At 47.7% G+C, this 23,316-nt stretch overlaps 1 protein-coding gene across 1 annotated transcript in view; it reads right to left on the reverse strand.

The window, feature by feature from the left end:
* The window catches only part of LOC119979709 (cubilin-like), a 225,388-nt gene that overhangs the window by 85,382 nt on the left and 116,690 nt on the right, over nt 1-23,316 (reverse strand). The window contains exons 14-15 of the mRNA XM_038822269.1: nt 17,704-17,851; nt 7,077-7,285 (exon numbers count right to left, since the gene is read on the reverse strand). Of these exons, the coding sequence (XP_038678197.1) occupies nt 7,077-7,285; nt 17,704-17,851 (357 nt within the window). The remainder of the gene's footprint in view (nt 1-7,076; nt 7,286-17,703; nt 17,852-23,316) is intronic.

Raw genomic sequence — 23,316 nt, forward strand, 5'->3', positions numbered from 1 at the left:
AAGGAGAAACTGGTAGATTTTTTCGGAAATGTCTAAGTCAGTCTACTGTTATGTTTGCAAATGATTCCCTGACCCAGTAAAAGGAAACAATAATTTGTCGATGGGTACTCTGACTGGGAATGTTGCAAGAAATATTGCTGATCATGAAACTTTTAAACCTCATATTAAGACTAAGTATATGGGGCGGGATTCTCCAACCCCCCCCCCCCCCCCCCCCCGGGCCGGGTCGGAGAATCGGCGGCGGGGGGGCAACGTGAATCCCACCCCCGCCGGCTACCAAATTCTCCGGCGCAGGGGATTTGGTGGGGACGGGAATTGCGCCGCGCTGGTCGAGAGCCATTGGCAGTGGCCCCCGGCGATTCTCCGGCCCGCAATGGGCTGAGTGGCCGCACGTTTTTGGCCAGTCCTGCCGACGTAAATGCCAACAGATACTTACCGGCGGGACCTGGCTTCGTGGACGGCCTCTGAGGTCCTCGGGGGGGGGGGGGGGATTTGGCCCCAGGGGGGTGCCTCCATGGTGGTCTGGTTAGCGGGCGGGCCTGTGCCGCGGGGGCACTCTATTCCTCCACGTAGGCCTCTGTAACAGTCCGCGATGGCCAATACAGAGATGAAACCCCTGCGCATGCGCTGGGATACCGCCAGCAATGCTGGCACTCCCGCACATGCGCCAACCCGTGCCGGCTGGCGGAGGCCCTTTGCCATCGGTTGCCGTAGTGCCAAGCCCCTTCAGCACCAGCCGCCGCAGCGCAAACTACTCCGGGGGCAGCCTAGCCCCTGAAGGTGTGGCGGATTCCACACCTTTAGGGCAGCCCGACGCCGGAGTGGTTCACGCCACTCCTTTGCGCCAGAGTTGCCCGCTCCGCCGGTTTTCGCAGAATCTCGCCCCTGTTTTTTCAAAGATGTAAATTATATGGGAGAATTGATTCTGCATTATCGGCTCAGTTTGAAAAGGAGTGTTCTTACTGGAGGAAGAGGCTGAAACGTGTTTTTACAGTCAACTGCTGCTTCCTTGGGACTTCAGTTAATAATACATGATGAGTCATCAATGCTAAGTCGAAGAATTAATTTTTTAGCCTGCCTTGAATATCTCAGTAAATTTGACGAGCTTCTCAAAGAGAATTTGAAAAGTTATCATTATTGTGGCTTAGGGAAGACCAACCAACTTTTTAACACAGAGCACCTATGAAGACATCATCACTATGATGGTAGAACAGCTCAGAAACCAATTCACTAATGAAGTTAAAGATGCCAAATACTATTCATAGTATTTTGTGTGATCTTCAACAAAAGTTTGGACGAGTAAGAGACTAACTGAATTCTACCGGGAGGGCAGAGACACAAATCTTTTTGAAGATGAAGTGAAACAATTCATTAATGTCATTGATAATAATGAGCTCTGTGCTTTGATTTCCAAAACTTGTACAAGATGGTTTGCAGGCAACCTTTCCAAATATGAAACCATTCTGAAAATATTTTTAACAATACCTGTCACAAATTATTCCGATAAACATTCTTCTCTGCATTGAAAAGTGTGAAAAATTATCTGCAAAGTATGATGAGTCAGGAACATTTGACAAGTTCAGCAATATTGACAACAGAAAATGTATATTGACAAGATTTTACCTACATTGATGTTGTGAAGAACAAATGCAGAAGAAAAGCTATCTAAAGTCCCATGGATTGCAAACAACTGCTGAAGCAAGAAAATCTAAAACATCTGCCACTCTACCAAAAGAAAACTCATGTGGTCTGATGTAATGGCTGGTGGTCACATGCAGACAGTTATAACTGGTGAGTAACCATCGTTCCCCCATTGCTGTTTACTGTCCTTCAGAAAGTCTCTTCTGGACAAAGAATGGAATCTTGCGACACAGTTGCCAGCAAAACCACTGATACTAGATTTGGACTGGACACTCCATTTCATTGCATTATTTGCTCCTAAACTGGACTTTTTCCAGCTCATTCTGTGCTGCACTGGCCTGTGCAGTACTTCAGTCATACCATTGGCTCACGTCAAGGTACATTGATCGCAATAATGACCATCACTCTACTGTCATGCTTTCAACAGGTAGGATTGCTTATCAACTTATCAATTTCAGACTTGTTTTTATAAGTCAAAAAGTGCTGAAGCAGTTAAGCAGTGATATGTGCACTTTTGGGTGGGTTGTGTGGCTTGCATTGTGGATTTTAATTAATCAATTATAGACTTGTTTTCATGAGTTAGAAAGCACTAAGCAGTTAAGCAGTGATCTGTGTAATGTTCTGCATTTTTGTGGCTTGCATTGTGTGAGCTGAGGAGGGCATTGATGCCATTGCAGGTAGTGTTTGATGTTATTTGGAGCAATGTCACCAGAGGGCTGGGCGTGTCATCACCGGGGCCCCACAAAGAGGGTGTCCCCAAAAGTAGAAGTCCACCTTAGATTGGAATCAGAATCTCCATCCCCCAATGTAGGGGCAACTGCAACAAAAAAACACAATTACAGCTGAAATTTCGCAGCTGGCAGGGGGTGGGGAGGGGACGGAGGGGGACCGGGGGGGGGGGGGGGGGGGTTCTCCAATCTCTTTAAACACTAGCGTTGTGAACATGCCATAAATGTCCTCATTACATTCTGATCAGAACCAGTGCTTTGCTAAATTTGCTAAATTACAGTTTCTCCTTCACTTACTATCACACATTTACCAGAAAGATTGCAGCAAGCAAGAAAAACCTAAAAAACTGGGACTGTTTTCGCCAGAAAATATGAAGTAGAAGGGTGTCCAGACAGAAGTCCTTAAGCTTACAAAGCTTTGATATGTGAGGCATAACATTTTTTCACTTGTCCCCTTGAGGTGGATAACATTGATGTATTTAAGGGGAAGTTGGTTAATCTCAAAAGTTGAAATCAAAGGTAACATTGACAGAGTGAGGTGAGGAGGAATGAGAGGTGGCTCATGTGGAGCATAAACACAGACAAAGACCAGTTGGGATGAATGGCCTTTTTCCGTGTTGTCTTTTCTACCTCATTGTCCATAATATAAAAGTTCCATACAAGAGTGGATTGTACCAGAGGGGCCAGCACACATTTAATGTTATTTCTACAAAAAAAACTGTGAACTACATGTAAAGTCTCAGGCAAGCGACCACTCGGTAGTGATGTCTATAGAGAGTTTGGCTTTATTCAGGTTACTGTGCACTCCTCCACTCCCCGAAGGGTCTCCCACACCCAGCCCACACCTGGGTCCATACAGCACAATGTGGCAGTGACCCTGGCCAGAAATGGGTCCGTTTGTGTCCAAGCCTTTACTTGGGCTGCCATTACCGGTAATGAGTCCATAAAATGTAAGATGTGATTACTTGGCCCGAATGCCTTTGGAGGACAGTGGGAGATAGCCGAGAGCTTCTACATGGGGAATCTTCGTCCCTACGGATATTCCAGAATATAGTCATACGCCGCCAGGAGAGCCCAACATTGAATGCAGGTGGATGCCACCTCACGAATTGCCATAACTTCTTTGAATAGCACCAAAAGCGGTTTGTGATCGATATAAGCATGGCCATAGAAATATTGATGGAATCGTCTAACACCGAACATCAATGCCAACCCTTCCTTTTCTATTTGGGCATAATTTCGCTCTCCCGACACCAAGGTGCGTGAAGCAAATGCAATGGGGCCCTCAGTATCATCATCCATCCTGTGTCCCAAGACGCCCCGATTCCATGGGGTGAGACATCACATGTGACCAACAAGGCTTCGCTGAGTCGAGGAAAGTCAGCAAGTGGGAAGAAGACAGTCAGCACTTTACATTGTCAAAAGCTCTCTGCTGCGGCGAATCCCAAATCCCCCGCTGGCCCTTCTTTAGAAAAATTTGCAGCAGGGCCAAAACCATTGCCAGGTTTGGGATGAACTTCCTGTAACTGGCCTCCCCGAATAGGCGCCGGAATGTGGCGACTAGGGGCTTTTCACAGTAACTTCATTAAAGCCTACTTGTGCCAATAAGCAATTCTTATTATTAATAGTTGACCAGGCCCCAAAACAAGCGGAGCTCTGTGGGTTCCTTTGGTACTGGTGCCTGCGGATGGCCTGAACTTTATCGTCTCATGTGTGTAGACCCTGCTTGTCAACCCTGTAGCCTAAATAGACCACTTCTGTTGCATGGAACATGAACTTTTCATGCCACAGGCGGATCCCGGCCACCTTGAACCTATTCAGCATGTCTTCCAGGTTTTTAGGATGCTCATAGACGGAGGAATTGCTTAAACCGCCACGTGTGGCAGTCCTCAAAGGATATTTTCCATCACTCTCTGGAATATGACACATGCCGATGAGACCCCAAAGAGCAGCCTACGTGTTGATGGTCTCATATTTTCATGAATATGGGTCCAAAACCAACGAGTGATAGGCATGGCCACAAAGGCAGTCGGACACAGCGGGCTTCATAACTGGCACAACCAGTACGGCCCAATTTGCAAATTGCACCAGGCGGATGATTTCCCAGCTTATTCAAGCAGTTCAGTTCGGCATTTACCTTTGGTTTCAAAGCGTAAGGAACGGGTTGGGCTCGGAAACTGCGTGGCTGAGCCTCCGGGTCCACCAATATCCTGGCGGAGGCCACTCCGGATGGTACCGAGGGCCTCCTGGAACATCCCTGGGAAACATGCCAGCACCACATCTGGTCCATTGGGGTACATTCGGCACATTCGCTGCCATCCAAATGGCAGCAAATGTGGGCCGGAACTTTTCACAACCACTAGTGGTAGGTTCACCGAATGAAACCAATATTCCACGTGAACTTCCAAGGTGCCCGCGATCTCCGATGGTTTCCCTGTACACGTTGCCAGCCAGGTGTCTGTTCCTTTCAGCACTAGGGTTTGTATCCCGAAGCAAATTTTGATGTACGTGTGGCGGCTGATCACAGAGACTGTGGCTCCGATATCACATTCCATCTTAATCGGGAAATCGTTGATCCGGTTGTGAGAAGGATGCAAGGAGGCTTCATGGGGATTTGGACAGATAAGTGATTGGGCATGAACACAGCAGATGGAAAGTAATGTGAGAAAGTGAGAAGTTATCCACTTTGGTAGAAAAAAGTATTTCTTCAATGGTGGAAAGTTGGGAAGTGTTCATGTCCAAAGAGACCTGGCTGTCCTTGTTCATGAGTTACTAAAAGCTAGCTCGCAGGTGCAGCAAGAAATTTGGAAGGCACATTGTATGTTGTCTCTCACTGTTAGGGCATTTGCGTACAAGAGTAAAGATGCATTGGTGCAATTGTGTAAAACCATTGGTGAGCCTCCACCTGGAGTAGTGTGTCCAGCTTTGGTCTCCTTATCGAAGGAGGGATATACTTGCCACAGCAGGAGTACAATGGAGGTTTGTCAGACTGTTTCCTGGGATGGTGGGATTGTCTTAGGAAGAGATATGGTGGAAATTGGCCCTGTATTCTTGAGAGTTTAGATGAATGATTGGTGATCTCATTGAAACTTACAAAATTCTTACGGGACGTGACGGGATAGATCGGCTGGCTAATAAGTTTAGAACCAGGAACACAGTCTCATCATAAGAGCAGTCTATGTAAGGCTCAGCTAAGGGATCTCTTCACTCAGACACCGGTGAATTTTAGAATTCTTGACCCCAGAGGACTGTGGAAGGACAATCACAAAACACGATCAAGACACAAATCGATAGATTTCTGGATACAAATCACACCAAGGGATATAGAAATAGTGGAGGAAAATGACACAAAAGTAGGTTATCAGTGACAATGTGTGTGAATGGCGAAATGTGGTTGACCGGTGGAGTGGCCTACTCCTGCTGCTATGTTTTTCTGTTCCTGTGTTCCTATGTTGACCAGATGGAAATCTTTGAAGATGTTAAAAGGTTATGTCACATACTTAAATTTTCAAATGTCATCAAGAAGTTACCACAGTGGACCCATAACAAAGGTTAGGATATATGGAATCGGGGATAATTAGCTGAATGGAAATTAAATTGATCAAAATATGAGAAGCGAAGACTGGAGGTGAAGGGTAGTCAGGTTAGAAAACGATTGAAAGTGTGGTTCCACAAGGATCAGGGCTGAGCACATGGTTTTTCATAAATTATGGTTTTGACTGAGAAACAAGCAAGACAACATCAAGTTTTACAAATGATACCATTGGAGAATATATTAGAAAGCTTATAGACTTAGCAGTTAAGTAGAAAATGAATTTCAGATAGATATTTGAGACAATGCACTTTGGTTTAAAAAGATAGAAACATCACTTAAACCTGAGATAATAAAAAACAATGACTGGGTTAGGAAAGCAAGGGATCTTTGCACAAAGGTGAATAAATCATTAAAAACAGCATTGCATGCCAATAAAATAATTTAAAATGATAATTTAGCACTCAGATTTATTTCAAGGCTGGATAATTCAACAGTGGTGAAGTTATGCCACATGTACAGGACCGTGGTGAGGCCACGCTAAATTCACTGAGCACAGTCTATCTTCCATTGCATAAAAACACAGAGAAACTATGGAGAAAGTGCAAATTTAATAAACAAGGATGGTGTCCAGTACAGTTCAAGGAATAACTGAACAGGTCGGGTAGTTGACTTTGAGAAAGAAATCTGGAACGAGCTGACAGAGAGCGTCAAAAATGTGAATGTATTCAGCAGCGTAAATATTGGAGAATCCAAAAACATGGACCCAAAATATAAGCCTAATACATCCAATTGTGAAATAAGAAGAAATGTATTTACCCAGAGGGTGGAACAAGCTACCACAGGAAATGGTTGAGACAAGGTTGCTTAGATACTTTCTAAGGAAAACTACATGGAAGAAAGGGGACTAGAAATATACACTGACAGGCTGAGATGAGGCAGCTGGAAAAGGAGGAATCTCTTGAGAAGGCATACGGACACAAATTAGTTCTGGCTTATTTCTATGCAGTATATTCTGTACAGTTCTTTGTAATAAGAATCATGATGCGAGGCATAATGAATGGAGATCTTAACAAATCCTTATCAACTCTCTGAAAGTAGTCACATCTGCTAAATCATTTTGCTGCCATGCTAATTTCATCGGCGCAGATCAAGAGATGTAATTTAACACTTACTTTTATTTGCAGACACCTCATAGTAATTTGCAGTAAAGCCGGGACTGGTATTTTGGGAATCAGATTGGAAATAAACAGTCATAGCGTTGGACGATGATGTAAATGCACGATTTGATCCAGAACATATTGTGGAAAGCACTGGAGAACTTGTTGAAGGCCCATCATATATTTTAACATAATCATCTGAGCAACCTGGTGTAGCTTCCAACCTGCAGAGAGAATGAATTTTCCATTTCATTTATTTTATTAACAATTTACTTCATAAACACTGCACCCAAGCAGAGTGGTTTATGGCAAGATTTGATAGAGGTGCTCAAAATCATGAAGTGTTTTGGGGTAAAAAGTGAGAAACCAATGAGAAGAAATAAATATTTCCATACTTGGCAAAAGAACATTAGGTGAGATGAGGAAAAAGCATATTACAAGACAAATTGTTCTGGTCTGGAATGCATGGCCTGAAAGGATGGTGTGAGTAGATTCAATAATAACTTTAAAAAGGGTGTATATAAATATTTGAAAGGGAATAATTTGAAAGGCTCTGGGGACAGAGTAGGGACTGAAACAAATTGGACAGCTCTTTCAAAGAGCTAGCAGGAGCACGTGGCTGAATGTTTTTCTTCTGTGCTATGAGATTCTGTGGCTGTAAAGTTTGGCTCCGTAGGCTCAGTAGTTTTGGCTCTGGAAGTACAGAGCAGGCAGATTGTGACATCAGTCAGTGCGTAACGCTCATTTGATGTCAGTGCTGAATTTTTCAACCTTGCAGCTCGAACTAAGACCCTCTCCGAAACAGGAACGACAGTTTGTGCACTAGCAATGTCTCTGGACTTGTAATCCAGAGGCTAATGCTCTGGAAATGTGTTTTCAAATCCCACTTTGAAAACTGGTGGAATTTGAATTAAATTAGTAAATCTAGAAAATGGTGATTGTCTCAGTATTATTGACAATGAAACTATCACAGATTGTTCTAAAACTCCATCTTGCACTATTTTAAGAAGGAAATCTGGCATCCTTACCTGTTCTGGCCTGCATGTGATTCTAGATCCTATTTAGTAGACTCTGAAATGGCCTCAGAGGACACTCAGTTGAAGGACAATGAGGGATGACAACATTTGTGAATCATAGAATCATTGAATTAACAGTGCAGGAGGCCATTCAGCCTATTGAGTATGTACCGGCCCCTGGAAAGAGCACCCCACCCAAACCCATGCCTCCACCCTATTCCCATAATCCAGTAGCCCCACCTATCCTTTTTGGTCACTCAGGGGAATTTAGCATGGCCAATCCACCTAACCTGCACATCTTTGGACTGTGGGAGGAAGCCGGAGCACCCGGAGGAAACCCACGCAGGCACAGGGAGAAAGTGCAAACTCCACACAGACAGTCACCCAATGCTGGAATTGAACCCGGGACCTTGGAGCTGTGAGGCAGCAATGCTAACCACTGTGCCACCGTGCTGCCCTTGTCGACTGTGATGCCCACATCCCATGAAAAATAAAGAGAAGGAATATGTCCAGTAGCAGGAAGGTTCCCCCTCCACTGCTATTCAAAGTGATCATCGACCACTCTCAGGTTAATTGCTAATTGATTTTTACTGGGTCTCTGAGTTGGTTGTGTGATTGATCGTTTGCAGAGTTGCTTCAAGTAGTCTTGCATGTGGAAAAGAGTTGGGGCGCAATCTACTGGCCACATCGCACCCCAGAATGGGGGGGCTCCCCCAGGGGCTAGGAGGCCCCTTGATGGTTGGCCTCTGGGAAGGGTGGCACGCTGGCATGGCTGGTGCCACCCAGGTGCCTTGCATTGCCACCCAGGTGTCAGCCTGTCAAGGCACCCATGTAGCACTGTCAGGCTGGCTGGGGCACTGCCATTGCCATATGCCAGGCTGACATTGTGCCCGAGCCAGTGATTGGGCCTGGCGGTGACCTACCCGTGTTTGGCTAGGTGCAAGGAGGGGCTTGAAGACCCTCTTGTAGGTGAGTTGGGGCTTTGGGGATTGCATCACCGGGGTGATATGAGAGATCGGGGGTCCATTTAAAAATGGTGTCCTTCCTACACTGAGGGATTCTGCTGAGCGGAGCTCCTTAGTAATGGAAACGGCACAAAGTGCAGCCTCGGTGGGAAGGGTTTGCCTGCTGTCATACAGGTCAAATTTGACTCCTCGGCCACCCAGTTAATATTATATGTTTATTGTTTTACCTTCAAATAAAGAACACACATGGGGCAGATTCTCTTGCCTTGTTGCACTTTCTCCCAAGTGAAACAAGACCGGTGAATAGAAGGAGAGGCAGAAAACGAGAACTGTTCCAGCCACTAAACAGCTTGTGATGCAACTGGCCCCCTCCCATCGGGATCTCACCAAGAAACCAATTATCACTGCTCCAGGCTCCGCCTCAACCAGGAGACGATGCGTCACCTGTGCCATATCCTCGCGGACTTGCCACCACGTAGAGGAGGACGACGACATCCGCTCCCGGTGGCCATCAAAGTCATTGCAGCCCTGAATCTTTATGATGTGGAGCCTGGTGTGTAAGACTTCTTACTGAACCTTTATGCCATGGTTCCATTTCAAGGCTTGAGCGGGGTCCTGTGTGGTGTTTCACAGGCCACAGCCCCCAGGTACATGCTACAAGTCACAAATGCCCTGGATGCCTCGGCGGAACACTACATCGTATTTGACATGGACCAGTCCCAATAAGATGCCCGGGCAGCAGTTTTCACTGCCATCGCCAGGATGCCCCAGGTCCAGGGAGTCATAGATGTCATGCATGCTTCGTGCACTCACCGGGCCATATGGGGGTGCCCTGTGTTGACCAAGAGGGGTCCCACTCCCTCAACATACAGTTCGCGTGCGACCACCAGATGGAGATAATGCACGTGTGTGCCTGCTTCCTGGGGAGTGTGCACGTCAGCTACATCCTGGGGCAGCCAGTCATCCCTGCCATCTTCGAGAAGCACCCCAGGATAGGCGGTTGACTCCTGGGGATAAGGGATATCTGCTGATAATGACACCAGTACAGAGGATGGAGACTGAAGCAGAGACCGGTACAAAAAGGCTCATGCAGCCACCTGGACTGTCATTGAGCGGTGCATTGGTCCGATGCCTCAACTGCTGGAGGTGCACTCTAGTACACCGACGGAGAGTCACCTGTTTTGTTGTGGTCTGCTGTGTCCTCCACAACCTCACACAGCAGCAGTGCGACGAGCTGAAGGTTGGTGGCAAGGAACATGTGGCCACCGAGGAGTAGGAGGAGGGGGATGGGGACAAGGATGATGAGGAGGGGCCCGGACCAACAGGGCTTGGAGGATGAGACCTGGGCGGAAGCTGATGCCCGGCCGGAGGCTGCAGGACAGGTGAGAAGAGGTGAGGTTCCGACAATCTCTGAGGGCCAGGGAGGCCCTTATATTGGCCTGATTCACTGTCGCATCCTTACCCACCCATTACCCCCATTTCCCACCCTCTCAGGGTGGATATCACATCAGTCCAGGGTGCTAGGAATGTGTCGGTACTCTCAGCGGGGGTCACTGACATGGGCAGGAGGTTAATAATAACCCGCAGAGAGATGGGCGTTGGTGCTCCTCAATCTATGCCATAGTCTGATCTGCCTGTCCACTGAGTGCTGATTCACACTACGGCCAGTGGGCGCCGCCATCTTCCCCTTCTCGGACCATGTGCGGCCAGTGGACGATGCCTTCTTGCTAGACTCGCAACACGTGCAGCCCGTGGGCGCCATCATCTTGTTCCTCCCAAGACCACCGGGCACTGCCATCTTGCCTCCGTCATGACACGTGCAGCCCCAGGGCGCTGCCATCTTGCCTGCCCCACGACACGTGTGGCTCGTGGGCACCGCCATCTTGCTCGACTCGGGACCCCTGCCCATCGGGCACCTCATCAGGCCACTCATCACCTGCAACCATCGACGACCAGCCGCGTCTCACCTCGGTCACGATTGACCAGTCTCAACCACACAACCTCGCGACTGCTTCAACTAAAGTGAAGGTCAACAGACATGATATCTACTGCATGCTGGACTCCAGGAGCACTGAAAGCTTCATTCACCCAGATACGGTAAGGTGCTGCTCCCTCGCGGTACACCCTGCCAATCAGAGAATCTCCCTGGACTCCGGATCCCACTCTATGGTGATCCGGGGGTACTGCATCGCCACTCTCACTGTCCAGGGGGTGGAGTTCAGCGGCTTCCGCCTCTATGTCCTCCCCAACCTCTGCGCTGCCTTGCTACTTGGCCTGGACTTCCAGTGCAACCTCCAGAGCCTAACCCTGAAATTCGGTGGGCCCCTACCACCCTTTACTGTGTGCTGCCTCGCAACCCTCAAGGTCGACCCACTTTCCCTTTTTGCAAATCTAACCCCGGATTGCAAACCCGTTGTCACCAGGAGCAGACAGTACAGCGCCCAGGACAGGACCTTCATCAGGTCTGAAGTCCAGCGGTTGCTTCGGGAAGGCATCATCGAAGCCAGCAACAGCCCCTGGACAGCTCAAGTGGGAATAGTCAAAACTGGGGAGAAAAATAAGATGCTCGTTGACTACTGTTAGACCATCAATCGGTACACGCAGCTCGACACGTACTCCCTCCCACGCATATCTGATATGGTCAATAAGATTGCACAGTACCAGGTCTTCTTGACATTGGACCTGAAATTTGCCTACCACCAGCTCCCCAACCGTAAGGCGGACCGCCCGTACACAGCCACCTTTACCACTTTCTTAGGGTCCCCTTCGGCGTCACCAACGTCACTTGACCGAATGGTTGACCGGTACGGACTGCGGGCCACTTTCCCGTACCTGGACAATGTCACCATCTGCGGCCACGATCAGCAGAACCATGACATCAAACTTGCCAAATTTCTCCACACCGCCACTCTCCTCAACCTCACGTATAACAAGGAGAAGTGCGAGTTCAGCACGAACCGTTAAGACATCCTCGGCAATGTGGTCCAGAACGGAGTTCTTTGGCCGACCTCGATGGAACTCCCCCTCCCCCACTGCCCCAAGGCCTTCAAACGGTGCCTGGGGTTCTTTTCGTATAACGCCCAGTGGGTCCCAAACTATGCAGACAAGGCCCGCCCACTCATCCAATCCTCCGTTTTCCCACTAACAGCCGAGGCTCACCAGGCCTTTAACCGTATCATACCGACATTGCCAAGGCCGCGATGCACGAGGTCGACGAGACGTTGCCATTCCAAGTCGAGAGCGATGCATCAGACGTCGTTCTGGCCGCCACCCTCAACCAGGCAGGCAGGCCCTTGGCATTCTTTTCCCACACCCTCCATGCCTCTGAAATTCGGCACTCCTCCGCCGAAAAGGAGGCCCAAGCCATCGTTGAAGCTGTGCGGCATTGGAGACATTACCTGGCCGGCAGGAGATTCACTCTCCTCACTGACCAACGGTCGGTTGCTTTCATGTTGAACACAGCGGGGCAAGATCAAAAATAATAAAATCTTGAGGTGGAGGATTGAGCCCTCCACCTACAACTACGAGATTTTGTATCGCCCCAGTAAGCTCACCCAGCCCCTGATGCCCTATCCCGAGGTACATGTGCCAGCGCACAAGTGGACCGACTCCGCATCCTGCACGACAACTTCTGTCACCCAGGAGTCACCCGTTTTTACCATTTCATCAAGGCCTGCAACCTGCCCAGCTCCATCGAGGAAGTCAGGGCAATCACCAGAGACTACCAGGTCTGCGCGGAGTGTAAACCGCACTTCTACCGGCCAGACCATTCGCGCCTGATGAAGGCCTCCCGCCCCTTTGAACGCCTCAACGTGGACTTCAAAGGGCCCCTCCACCAACCGCAACACGTATTTTCTCAGTGTGGTTGATGAATATTCCAGATTCCCCTTCGCCGTCCCATGCCCCGACATGACATCTGCCACGGTCATCAAAGCCCTCAACACCATCTTCGTTCTGTTCGGTTTCCCCGCCTACCTCCACAGCGACCGGGGATCCTCATTCATGAGTGATGAGCTGCGTCAGTACCTGCTCAACAGGGGCATTGCCTCGAGCAGGACGATCAGCTACAACCCCAGGGGAAACAGCCAGGTAGAGAGGCAGAACGGGCCAGTGTGGAGGGCCGTCCAACTGGCCCTACTGTCCAGAAATCTCCTGGCCTCCCGCTGGCAGGAGGTCCTCCCCGATGCGCTCCACTCCATTCGGTCGCTCCTGTGCACCGCGACTAATGAAATCCCCCATGAACGTCTCTTTGCCTTCCCCAGGAAGTCCAGCTCCGTGGTATCGCTCCCAACGTGGCTGGCAGCTCCAGGACCCGTTCTCCTCCATAGACACGTTCAACTCCACAAGGCGGACCCGTTGGTTGAGAGGGTACAGCTACTTCATGCCAACCCGCAGTACGCTTACGTAGCGTACCCCGACGGCCGCCAAGACACAGTCTCCCTCAGGGACGTAGCACCAACTGGTTCCCCACACACCCCCCCCCCCTGACCCGGTGCCACCCTCCCTTCCACCGCCGCATCCCACCGCAGCCCCGCTCCGGGACAATCCGTCCTCCCCTGGCCCACACCCGGTGATGAGGATTTCGACATGTTCCTGAAGTCTCCGAAGACCAAGCCGCCGCCAGAGTCGCCACCAGCACTACGGCGCTCTCTATGACAGATTAAGGCACCGGACCGCCTGAATTTATAATTTTAACTGTACTTTTAAAACACAATTTCCTGTATATAGTTCTCCAAAACCCCTGCCGGACTCATTTTTAACAGGGGGTGAATGTGGTAGTCACCACTGATGTATATATTGTATATAGAGGATGTTGTTATAGGTGCTTTACAGTAAGGCCCCTGTACTACAGGTACGGGGGTAGATCCCTGCCTGCTGGCTCTGCCCAGTAGGTGGAGAATAAATATGTGTGCTCCCCGTACAGCAGCCATTTCGTCAGCTGCTGTAGGAGGCCACACATCTCTGTGTAATAAAGCCTCGATTACATCCTACTCTCGTCTTCGCGTAATTGATAGTGCATCGGGCTATTCCATGAACTCCTAGACAGCCTCTCACATTCTGCGATTTGTAAACTCAAAGTCGTCCAAAACTTTGCTGCCGCATCCTTAATCTCACCGAATCCTATTCAACTTTTAATCGTGATGCTCACTGAGCAACATTGTCTCCTGGTTAAGCAATGCCTTCCCACGACAGCAGGTTTTCTGGTTGGAGTAGCTACGGGGAGGACAGGACAGGAAGGACATTTTATTGTGTTAAAGCCCCTTCATGAATATAAATTGCTGCTGTGTACAAATGCACTTTGAATCACTAACTTTTTTCTCCAAACATATGGGGCTGGATTCTCCGCAGCCCCGCGCTGAAATCGCGTTCGACGCAGGGGTGGAGAATCCAATTTCACGTCGAAATCAGGCCCAGCGCCAGTCCGGGGATTCTCGGGGACCCAAGAATCGACGTGATCGCGGAGTACTTCGCGCTGCTGGGGGCCCATTGCAGAGGCCAGCCTAGCGATCCTCCGCTCCCGACCGGCTGAGTTCCCAATGGCGTGGAACTAACTACCCATTGGCGGTCAGGATGCTCGCGTGGCAGCTGCGAACTCAGTCCATGGCGGCCCTAGTGGGGGGCAGGGGGTTCGGACACTGGGGGGGCTCTTACAGGCAGCCGGGAGACAGATCCTCGCGGTTGATTGGAGGGCTCTAATTTCAGTGTTTCCCTCCACGGTCCGAGTCCGCCATCCGCGGCCGCTGGCATGCGCGGATCAAAACGAGAGTGCCGGGGCCCATATCCGCAGCTAAAGCTGTGTGAACTACTCTAGGTCCCTGCTAGCCCCCTGCAGGTCATTGAATTGGCTCCACTTTTTCCCATGAACATTCAGAGTAAAACGGCAACGTTTTTACGCCGGCATGGAGACATAGGCCCATTATGGGAGAATCCAGCCCATGGTTGCAGTCACAATCTCCAAATTAATTTCAGCTACAGGTCTAAGATTCAGAGTTTTGTCTCGGTTTGCTGTGAGGCCTTCAGGCCAAGGGTGCACAATAGTATGAAAGGTGGTTCTCAGCAGTCCGACAGGCAGCTTGGATTCATTGTAGAGAAAAAGGTTTGCCTGGATTTGACTACTGACAGCTGCCAGGAAAGTGAATGCACATAGAACATAGAACATAGAACATAGAACAGTACAGCACAGAACAGGCCCTTCGGCCCTCAATGTTGTGCCGAGCCATGATCACCCTACTCAAACCCACGTATCCACCCTATACCCGTAACCCAACAACCCCCCCTTAACCTTACTTTAATTAGGACACTACGGGCAATTTAGCATGGCCAATCCACCTAACCCGCACATCTTTGGACTGTGGGAGGAAACCGGAGCACCCGGAGGAAACCCACGCACACAGGGGGAGGACGTGCAGACTCCACACAGACAGTGACCCAGCCGGGAATCGAACCTGGGACCCTGGAGCTGTGAAGCATTTATGCTAACCACCATGCTACCCTGCTGCCCCAAACATGTGCATGAAGATTTTGTTGTTGTTGAAGACAAGCTGATCTTTGAAGAAGTGACAGCTCTTCTAGTTATTGAAGGTGACTGGTCTTGGTGGACACATGCCACATGCAATGATACCTTGCATGCCAGGGAGGGGAGCCAGGAGGGGACATGAGAAGTCTTTGGCAGGTAGGATCAAGGATAACCCTAAAGCTTTCTATAGATATGTCAGGAATAAAAGAATGACTAGGGTAAGGGTAGGGCCAGTCAAGGACAGTAGTGGGAAGTTGTGCATGGAGTCTGAGGAGATAGGAGAGGTGCTAAATGAATATTTTTCGTCAGTATTCACACAGGAAAAAGACAATGTTTTCGAGGAGAATGCTGAGATACAGGCTACTAGACTAGAAGGGCTTGAGATTCAAAAGGAGGAGGTGTTAGCGATTCTGGAAAGTGTTAAAATAGATAAGTCGCCTGGGCCGGATGGGATTTATCCTAGGATTCTCTGGGAAGCTAGGGAGGAGATTGCTGAGCCTTTGACTTTGATCTTTAAGTCATCTTTGTCTATAGGAATAGTGCCAGAAGACTGGAGAATAGCAAATGTTGTCCCCTTGTTCAAGAAGGGGAGTAGAGACAACCCAGGTAACTATAGACCAGTGAGCCTTACTTCTGTTGTGGGCAAAGTATTGGAAAGGTTTATAAGAGATAGGATGTATAATCATCTGGAAATGAATAATTTGATTAGGGATAGTCAACATGGATTTGTGAAGGGTAGGTCATGCCTCCCAAACCTTATTGAGTTCTTTGAGAAGGTGACCAAACAGGTGGATGAGGGTAAAGCAGTTGATGTGGTGTATATGGATTTCAGTAAAGCGTTTGATAAGGTTCCCCACGGTAGGCTATTGCAGAAGACACGGAGGCATGGGATTCAGGGTGATTTAGCAGTTTGGATCAGAAATTGGCTAGCTGGAAGAAGACAAAGGGTGGTGGTTGATGGGAAATGTTCAGACTGGAGTCTAGTTACTAGTGGTGTACCACAAGGATCTGTTTTGGGGCCACTGCTGTTTGTCATTTTTATAAATGACCAGGAGGAGGGCGTAGAAGGATGGGTGAGTAAATTTGCAGATGACACTAAAGTCGGTGGAGTTGTGGGCAGTGCGGAAGGGTGTTACAAGTTACAGACAGACATAGATAAGCTGCAGAGCTGGGCTGACAGGTGGCAAATGGAGTTTAATGCAGAAAAGTGTGAGGTGATTCATTTTGGAAGGAATAACAGGAAGACAGAGTACTGGGCTCATGGTAAGATACTTGGTAGTGTGGATGAGCAGAGAGATCTCAGTGTCCATTTACATAGATCCCTGAAAGTTGCCACCCAGGTTGAGAGGGTTGTTAAGAAGGCGTACGGTGTGTTAGCTTTTATTGGTAGAGGGATTTAACTCGGAGCCATGAGGTCATGTTGCAATTGTATAAAACTCTGGTGCAGCCGCATTTGGAGTATTGCGTGCAGTTCTGGCCGCCGCATTATAGGAAAGATGTGGAAGCATTGGAAAGGGTGCAGAGGAGATTTACCAGGATGTTGCCTGGTATGGAAGGAAGATCATATGAGGAAAGGCTGAGGGACTTAAGGCTGTTTTCGTTAGAGAGAAGAAGGTTAAGCGGTGACTTAATTGAGGCATACAAGATGATCAGAGGATTATATAGGGTGGACAGTGAGAGCCTTTTTCCTCGGATGGTGATGTCTAGCACAAGGGGACATAGCTTTGAATTGAGGGGAGATAGATATAGGACAGATGTCTTTACTCAGAGAGTAGTAAGGGCATGGAATGCCCTGCCTGCAACAGTAGTGGACTCGCCAACACTAAGGGCATTCAAATGGTCATTGGATAGACATATGGACGATAAGGGAATAGTGTAGATGGGCTTTAGAGGGGTTTCACAGGTCGGTGCAACATCGAGGGTCGAAGGGCTGTACTGCGCTGTAATGTTCTATGTTCTATGTATGGGTGATCTGCAAGATACAGTGGTGTGCAGCTGCTTGTGAGACACCAGCAAGGTTCACGACAGATTCCTGGAAGGCACAAGAGGCTAGAAAAATTCAATAAATGCATTGGCGATGATTATAAACCCATAGGTACCTCTGACATTATCCAGTTACACTGAGTAGAAACACGGTTACTCACTGAATATCAATGAAGATTATCTGGATTCTTTCATCACTGTCCACAAATATATACCAAGTGCATTTTGCATTATTTGGATAGCTCCGTGGATAATTGGGGCTGGTAAATGATCCACTATCATCGTCAAGTTTCCCTCCACATTGTGTATCTAGTAACAACAATGAAATGAGAAAATGAGAAACATAAGATATGCTGTATTTTTGTCCTCCAATTCATCTCTCTTTACTCTCCTTGAGAATTTACCCCCTTAGCTCTGATATAATTTGATGAGTCACATACTTCAGAAAAATTGAGTTTCTCCATAAAGTGCCAAATCCGAACAGCACAATCTAATGTTCACCCATTGCCCATGGTTTATTTCATTTTCATTTTTCAAATCCATTTTCAAAATTACATTTGTAACATTTGCAGTATCACCAGTATATGGATTAGGAATATTTATATAACTATTATAAATTACAAATAGCATTGTTTAATTTTGTTTAAAATGTACTCTGAAACATCCTTTGTGTCGAGCAGTTGAATAATGCTCAGTATCTAGGCTCACATGCAAAGAGAGGCCTCTTTGTTAAAACAAAGGACTGCTGTTGTGTACCACACAGCACCCCATTTAAAATCATTAGTTTCAGGAAAGGAACCGAAGAGGAGAAAGTTATGATGTGAAGATTAAGGAAAACCAGGTCACTTCAGCCAATTAAGTAAAATAATGTTCTCTACTGTGTCATGAAGATTATTTAGAGCTCATCATTTAGAGATATGGGGCTGGATTTTCCGCTCCCCGACTTCGAATTTGCGTTCGGCGACGGGGTGGAGAATCCATTTTTGCGCCAAAATCAGGAGCGGAGCCAGCTTTTGAATTCTGCCTCCCTGAAAAGCGGCATACTCTGGGAGTATGCCACGCCAACTATCCACCGCCTCAGGCCATTGCTTGAGGCCCGTCCCACGATGCTCCATTCCCGACCGGTCGAATGCCCAATGGCGTGGAACTCTCATGGACCCAGCCCTTCGGGAACCTCGCGTGGCGGCTGCAGACTCCGTCCGGGGCCACAGTCAGGGGACGGCCGATCTGTGGGCAGGGGTGGTGTAATTCGGGGCTGGGGGCTCTGTGGGCGGGCGGTCTGGAGCGCGTGAGCGGCCAATGGGGGGGCACTACTTTGGCGGGTCTGCGGGCTGAGTCCGTCATGGAGCACGGCGCGGCCGCTGCAGGCCTCCACCGTGCGCATGCGCAGCCTCTGAACCGGAAGTGCGAGGGGCCGTATCGTCAGCTGTGAGCTCTATCCTGCCTTCCTGCTAGCCCCTCGCAAAATGGGGAATCGGTGGCCTTTTTCCTGGTGTAAAAGACCACCGTTTTAACACTGGCATGGAGACTTAGTCTCCAAAACAGAGAATTCAGCCCAAGAACTCTTTAACTTGCTATGTATAATGTGAGCTGGTGCTGAAAAAATTAAACATGTGTTTGAACATTCAAAAACATTCAAGCACCGTTTGATCAAGACCAAATAATTTTTTGTTTTTTTAAATACTTTTAGTCTCCTCCTTTTTCACATTTTCTTTCAAATTTTCACCCATCAACAAACAATAAACAGTAACAAATATAACGTCAATCCCCTTATCAACAACAACAATCCCATCCTCCCACCAAACCCCAAAAAACAGCCCGTATGTTAACATAAACAAAAAACAAGAAGGAATCAGGAAACACCCATAATTACCATTAACACATGGTCCCCCAACCCTCCCAACCCCATCCTAATGTTCGATGTAATCCAATTCTTGAAAGTGCACAATAAGTAACGCCCATGAATTGTAGAACCCTTCCATCCTTCCCCCCAGTTCAAACATAACCTTCTCAAGAGTTAGGAATTCCAGCAGGTCCCCCTGCCTCACCAGGACACAGGGTGGAGAGGTCGATCTCCATCCCAACAGGATCCGTCTTCGGGCGATCAATAAGGCGAAGGCTATAACATCTGCCTCCGCACCCATTTATAACCCTGGTTGGTCCCATACCCCGAATATGGTCTCCCGGGGGCCCAGGTCCAGTTTTACATGCACCACTTTAGAAACTACTCTAAAAACCTCCTTCCAGTAATCCTCCAGCTTTGGTCAGGACCAAAACATTTGAACATGGTTTGCGGGGCCCCCCCTGCAATGTTCACACATATCTTCTACCCCCTCAAAATGTTGGTTCATCCTCGCCCTTGTGAGGCGCTCTATATACCACCTTAAGCTGTAACAGCCCCAGCCTCACACACAAGGTGGAGGCATTCACTCTCCTCAGCACCTCACACTAGAACCCCTCCTCCATACCCTCTCCCAATTCTTCCTCCTAGTTTGCTTTGATCCCTTCCACCGGTGCCTTCTCCTCTCCCAAAATAGCCGCATAAACCGCGAACACTACCCTCTTCTCCAGTCTCCCTGTCGTCAGCACCTCCTCCAGCAATGTGGAAGCCGGCTCCACCAGGAAGCTCTGTATCTCCTTCCTAGCAAATTCTCAAACCTGCATGTATCTAAACATTTCCCCCTGCTCCAGCCCATACTTCACTTCCAGCTCCTTCAATCCTGCAAACCGACCCCAAAGAAACAAATCTTATAGTGTCTTAATCCCCTTCTTCTCCCATCTCTGAAAATTTCCATCCCACTTCCCTGGTTCAAACCTGTGGTTCCCCCGAATCGGCATTTCCCTCGACCCTGCCCCCAACCCGAAATGCAGAACCTCCAAGGGTCCACCCCTCCCATTTCCACCATTAGCCCAGCCAACGCCTTCACCCCCCCCCACCCCCCCCCCCCCCCCCCCCCCACCCCCCCCGCCCCGGACGGGACCAATGAGCGTGGATGTGCCCTGTCCAATTTTGGCTCCTGCACCAGGTTCCAGTCTCTCCCCATTATCAGCTCATGTGAGTCCAAATCCCTACACGCCTTCTTCACGAATACCACATCGCCCCAATTGGGACCATATACACTTACCAGCGCCACTACCTCCCCTCCAGCACCCCTGTCACAATCACATATCTACACCCCTGATCTGCAACCACCTTCTCCATCTGGACCGTACCCTTTTGCTGACCATTACCACTACCCCTCGAGCCCTTCCGTCAAATCTCTCACTCATGGATAAGTCAGTCCAGTTGAATGAATTTCAGTCATGTTTATTTATTTCAGAACACATTTTGGTACATTCACACAAAATTAACTGGAAAATACTTGTTTCCTGTGTCTCTCGAAATGTCCTTGAGACACCAAAAGTGGAAGCAAAAAACTTCAAGATAAAAGTGACTTCAGATTTACAAAATTAAAAGTCATTTCAACAAGAAATTTTTACCAATGCTCCAAGGATTCTAGGACGGCTGTAATTTCCCTGCTAATCATTTGGACGGATCACATTGTTAAGGTACTCCTTATCTGGTTTAGCCCCTTACTTCGTTTGATTGGTTCTAATTCTCAGCTGAGACCTGCTTGATTCGTTCAGGAAAGTGTCAGTCACTTAACAGGCGTTTGGTCAATTCGACATTAATCGATTACTCCAAATTAATTAATTAACTGTCCCATGTTCAAACTCCCTACGTCACATCTGGTCTCAGTTGCGACATTGTTTCAAGCTTGTCGAATGCACCTTCATATCAGTACATTATTCGTAACATTTGAGACTGTCAGGGACATGCCAAATGATTATAACTTACTCATATTTCTACAAATTCAGTAATTTTCAAGAATCATTTTGGCTAATATTTTAAAGGACCCCCCTCTATAATTGTTGAATCCAACATCTCCCCCCCCCTTTTTATTATTTTAAACTTCATAAAATAAATCAATTAATAAGTTAATATAATAATAGTAAAGCAAAAGGAATATAACCTAAGGACAACACATTCACATTGTCTTTGATGGACCCTGTACGTCAACATTGGAATGGGTTACAAGCATTTAAAAGAGTTACAAACTTTTACATTAGTAGAGTTGGTAAATATTATCAGGAATAAGGAATCAATAAAAAGAGCCTCTCATACCCTGTAAAGGTATTGCTACTTCAGAAATGTTTCCTGCTCTAGTTTTTCCACATTTCCTCGATTTGCGGCAGGAGTGTTGACCTGTACCTACAACCTGGATTAATCAAGCAAGGCTGTTTAAAACCTATTTTTGTTGTCAAACTATAATTTTGAGAATGTACCTCAATCAATACAGTTCACATGATAGACTCAATCCTCTAGGAAAAGCAGAGCAATTGGGCTCTGATTGGTGGAGCCCCCATGGAGCAGGAAAACACTGTCCCAGACGTTGAGAGGTGGTGGTGACTTGGGAGCAGTTCAGACGGATCACCTGATTCTCGTCACACGTTTCTGAAGTAAAGCAGCAACTAGGGTTCCAACATTTAGGCCCGGCAGCCTGAAGCAAAAGTGAGGTCGTGACCTCGCCTTCAGCGAGGCCAACAGCTGTCGATGGAGCAGTGGGGCAACTATGAACCACTAGGCCAGATCTGAGGAGGGGAGGAGGGCAACCAACTACTGATGTACTATCAATTCGACTCAAGACATAATTAGGATCCGAACTGTGGCTTTAATCAGCTAGTTGTTAGCCCAGTGGTCGACTACAGAGAAAGGCCGACCGCCGGGAACAGTCGCCACTTTACTTTGTCAAACGCTCTGTGCTGCTGCGGTCGGTCCCAAATCCACCACTGGCCCATCTTTAACAACAGATGCAGCAGGGCCAAAACCATTGCCAAGTTTGGGATGAACTTCTGTAAAAGTTGACCAGGCCCAAAAACAAACGGAGCTCAGTGGGATCCTTTTGGTATTGGTGCCTGTCGGATGGCCTGAACTTTATCGTCTCCTGTGTTAGACGTTTAGCTGCTGTTGTATAAAGAGTCAAAGGTTCTACTCCTTTTCACCAACACTTTTGTTTCACTTTAACAGACTCTGCACAAAACTCTATCATCACAACACCTGACACAAAGGCCACCTGAAACCCCTTTACATATCAGTGTCAATTATTGGATACTGAACATAAATGAGACAACTAATTGAAATGTCTCTTGATCCATTACTTAACAATCTCCCCTTCCTTGGACAAAAAAAATAATTAGGTGAAAACAAAATTACACGAAAGTCAAAAACACATACGCAATTTCCCCCCTTCTTGTTTTTCATTTTTGGAAGAAAAGAAAGTCACAGAAACAGGCGCCCTTCATTAACAATATCCAAAAGTTTCTGTAAACTAGCCCCTCTTTTTGTAAAACAGGTTGACAATTGATAGCTACTGTCGACCCATTAAATTTTTGCTATTTCCCCTCTGTCCAACATCTGCTTCAAACTTGCGATGTCTATCCTTAACCTTTTTTCAGTGACACGTTTTGTGGAATGCCCATTTTCCCACAGGGATTTATTGTCAATGTGACATTCAATAGGTATATTATCTAAATCCCCTAATCCCAAAATTTCTGCCAATATCTGAGATATATAGAAGGCCATATCCACCACCTCTAAAAGGTTTAACGTCTCAGCAGCCAAAGTGCTTTTGACCACTCTCATTTTCTTTGTTTCCCACACAAGAGGGCAACATTTACCATTGTTTCCCATAAGGAAAATTATAAAACCCCCTACGCTCAAAAACACACTCATG

This window comes from Scyliorhinus canicula, chromosome 16 (assembly GCF_902713615.1).
Source record: "Scyliorhinus canicula chromosome 16, sScyCan1.1, whole genome shotgun sequence".
In the NCBI taxonomy this organism is placed as follows: domain Eukaryota; kingdom Metazoa; phylum Chordata; class Chondrichthyes; order Carcharhiniformes; family Scyliorhinidae; genus Scyliorhinus; species Scyliorhinus canicula.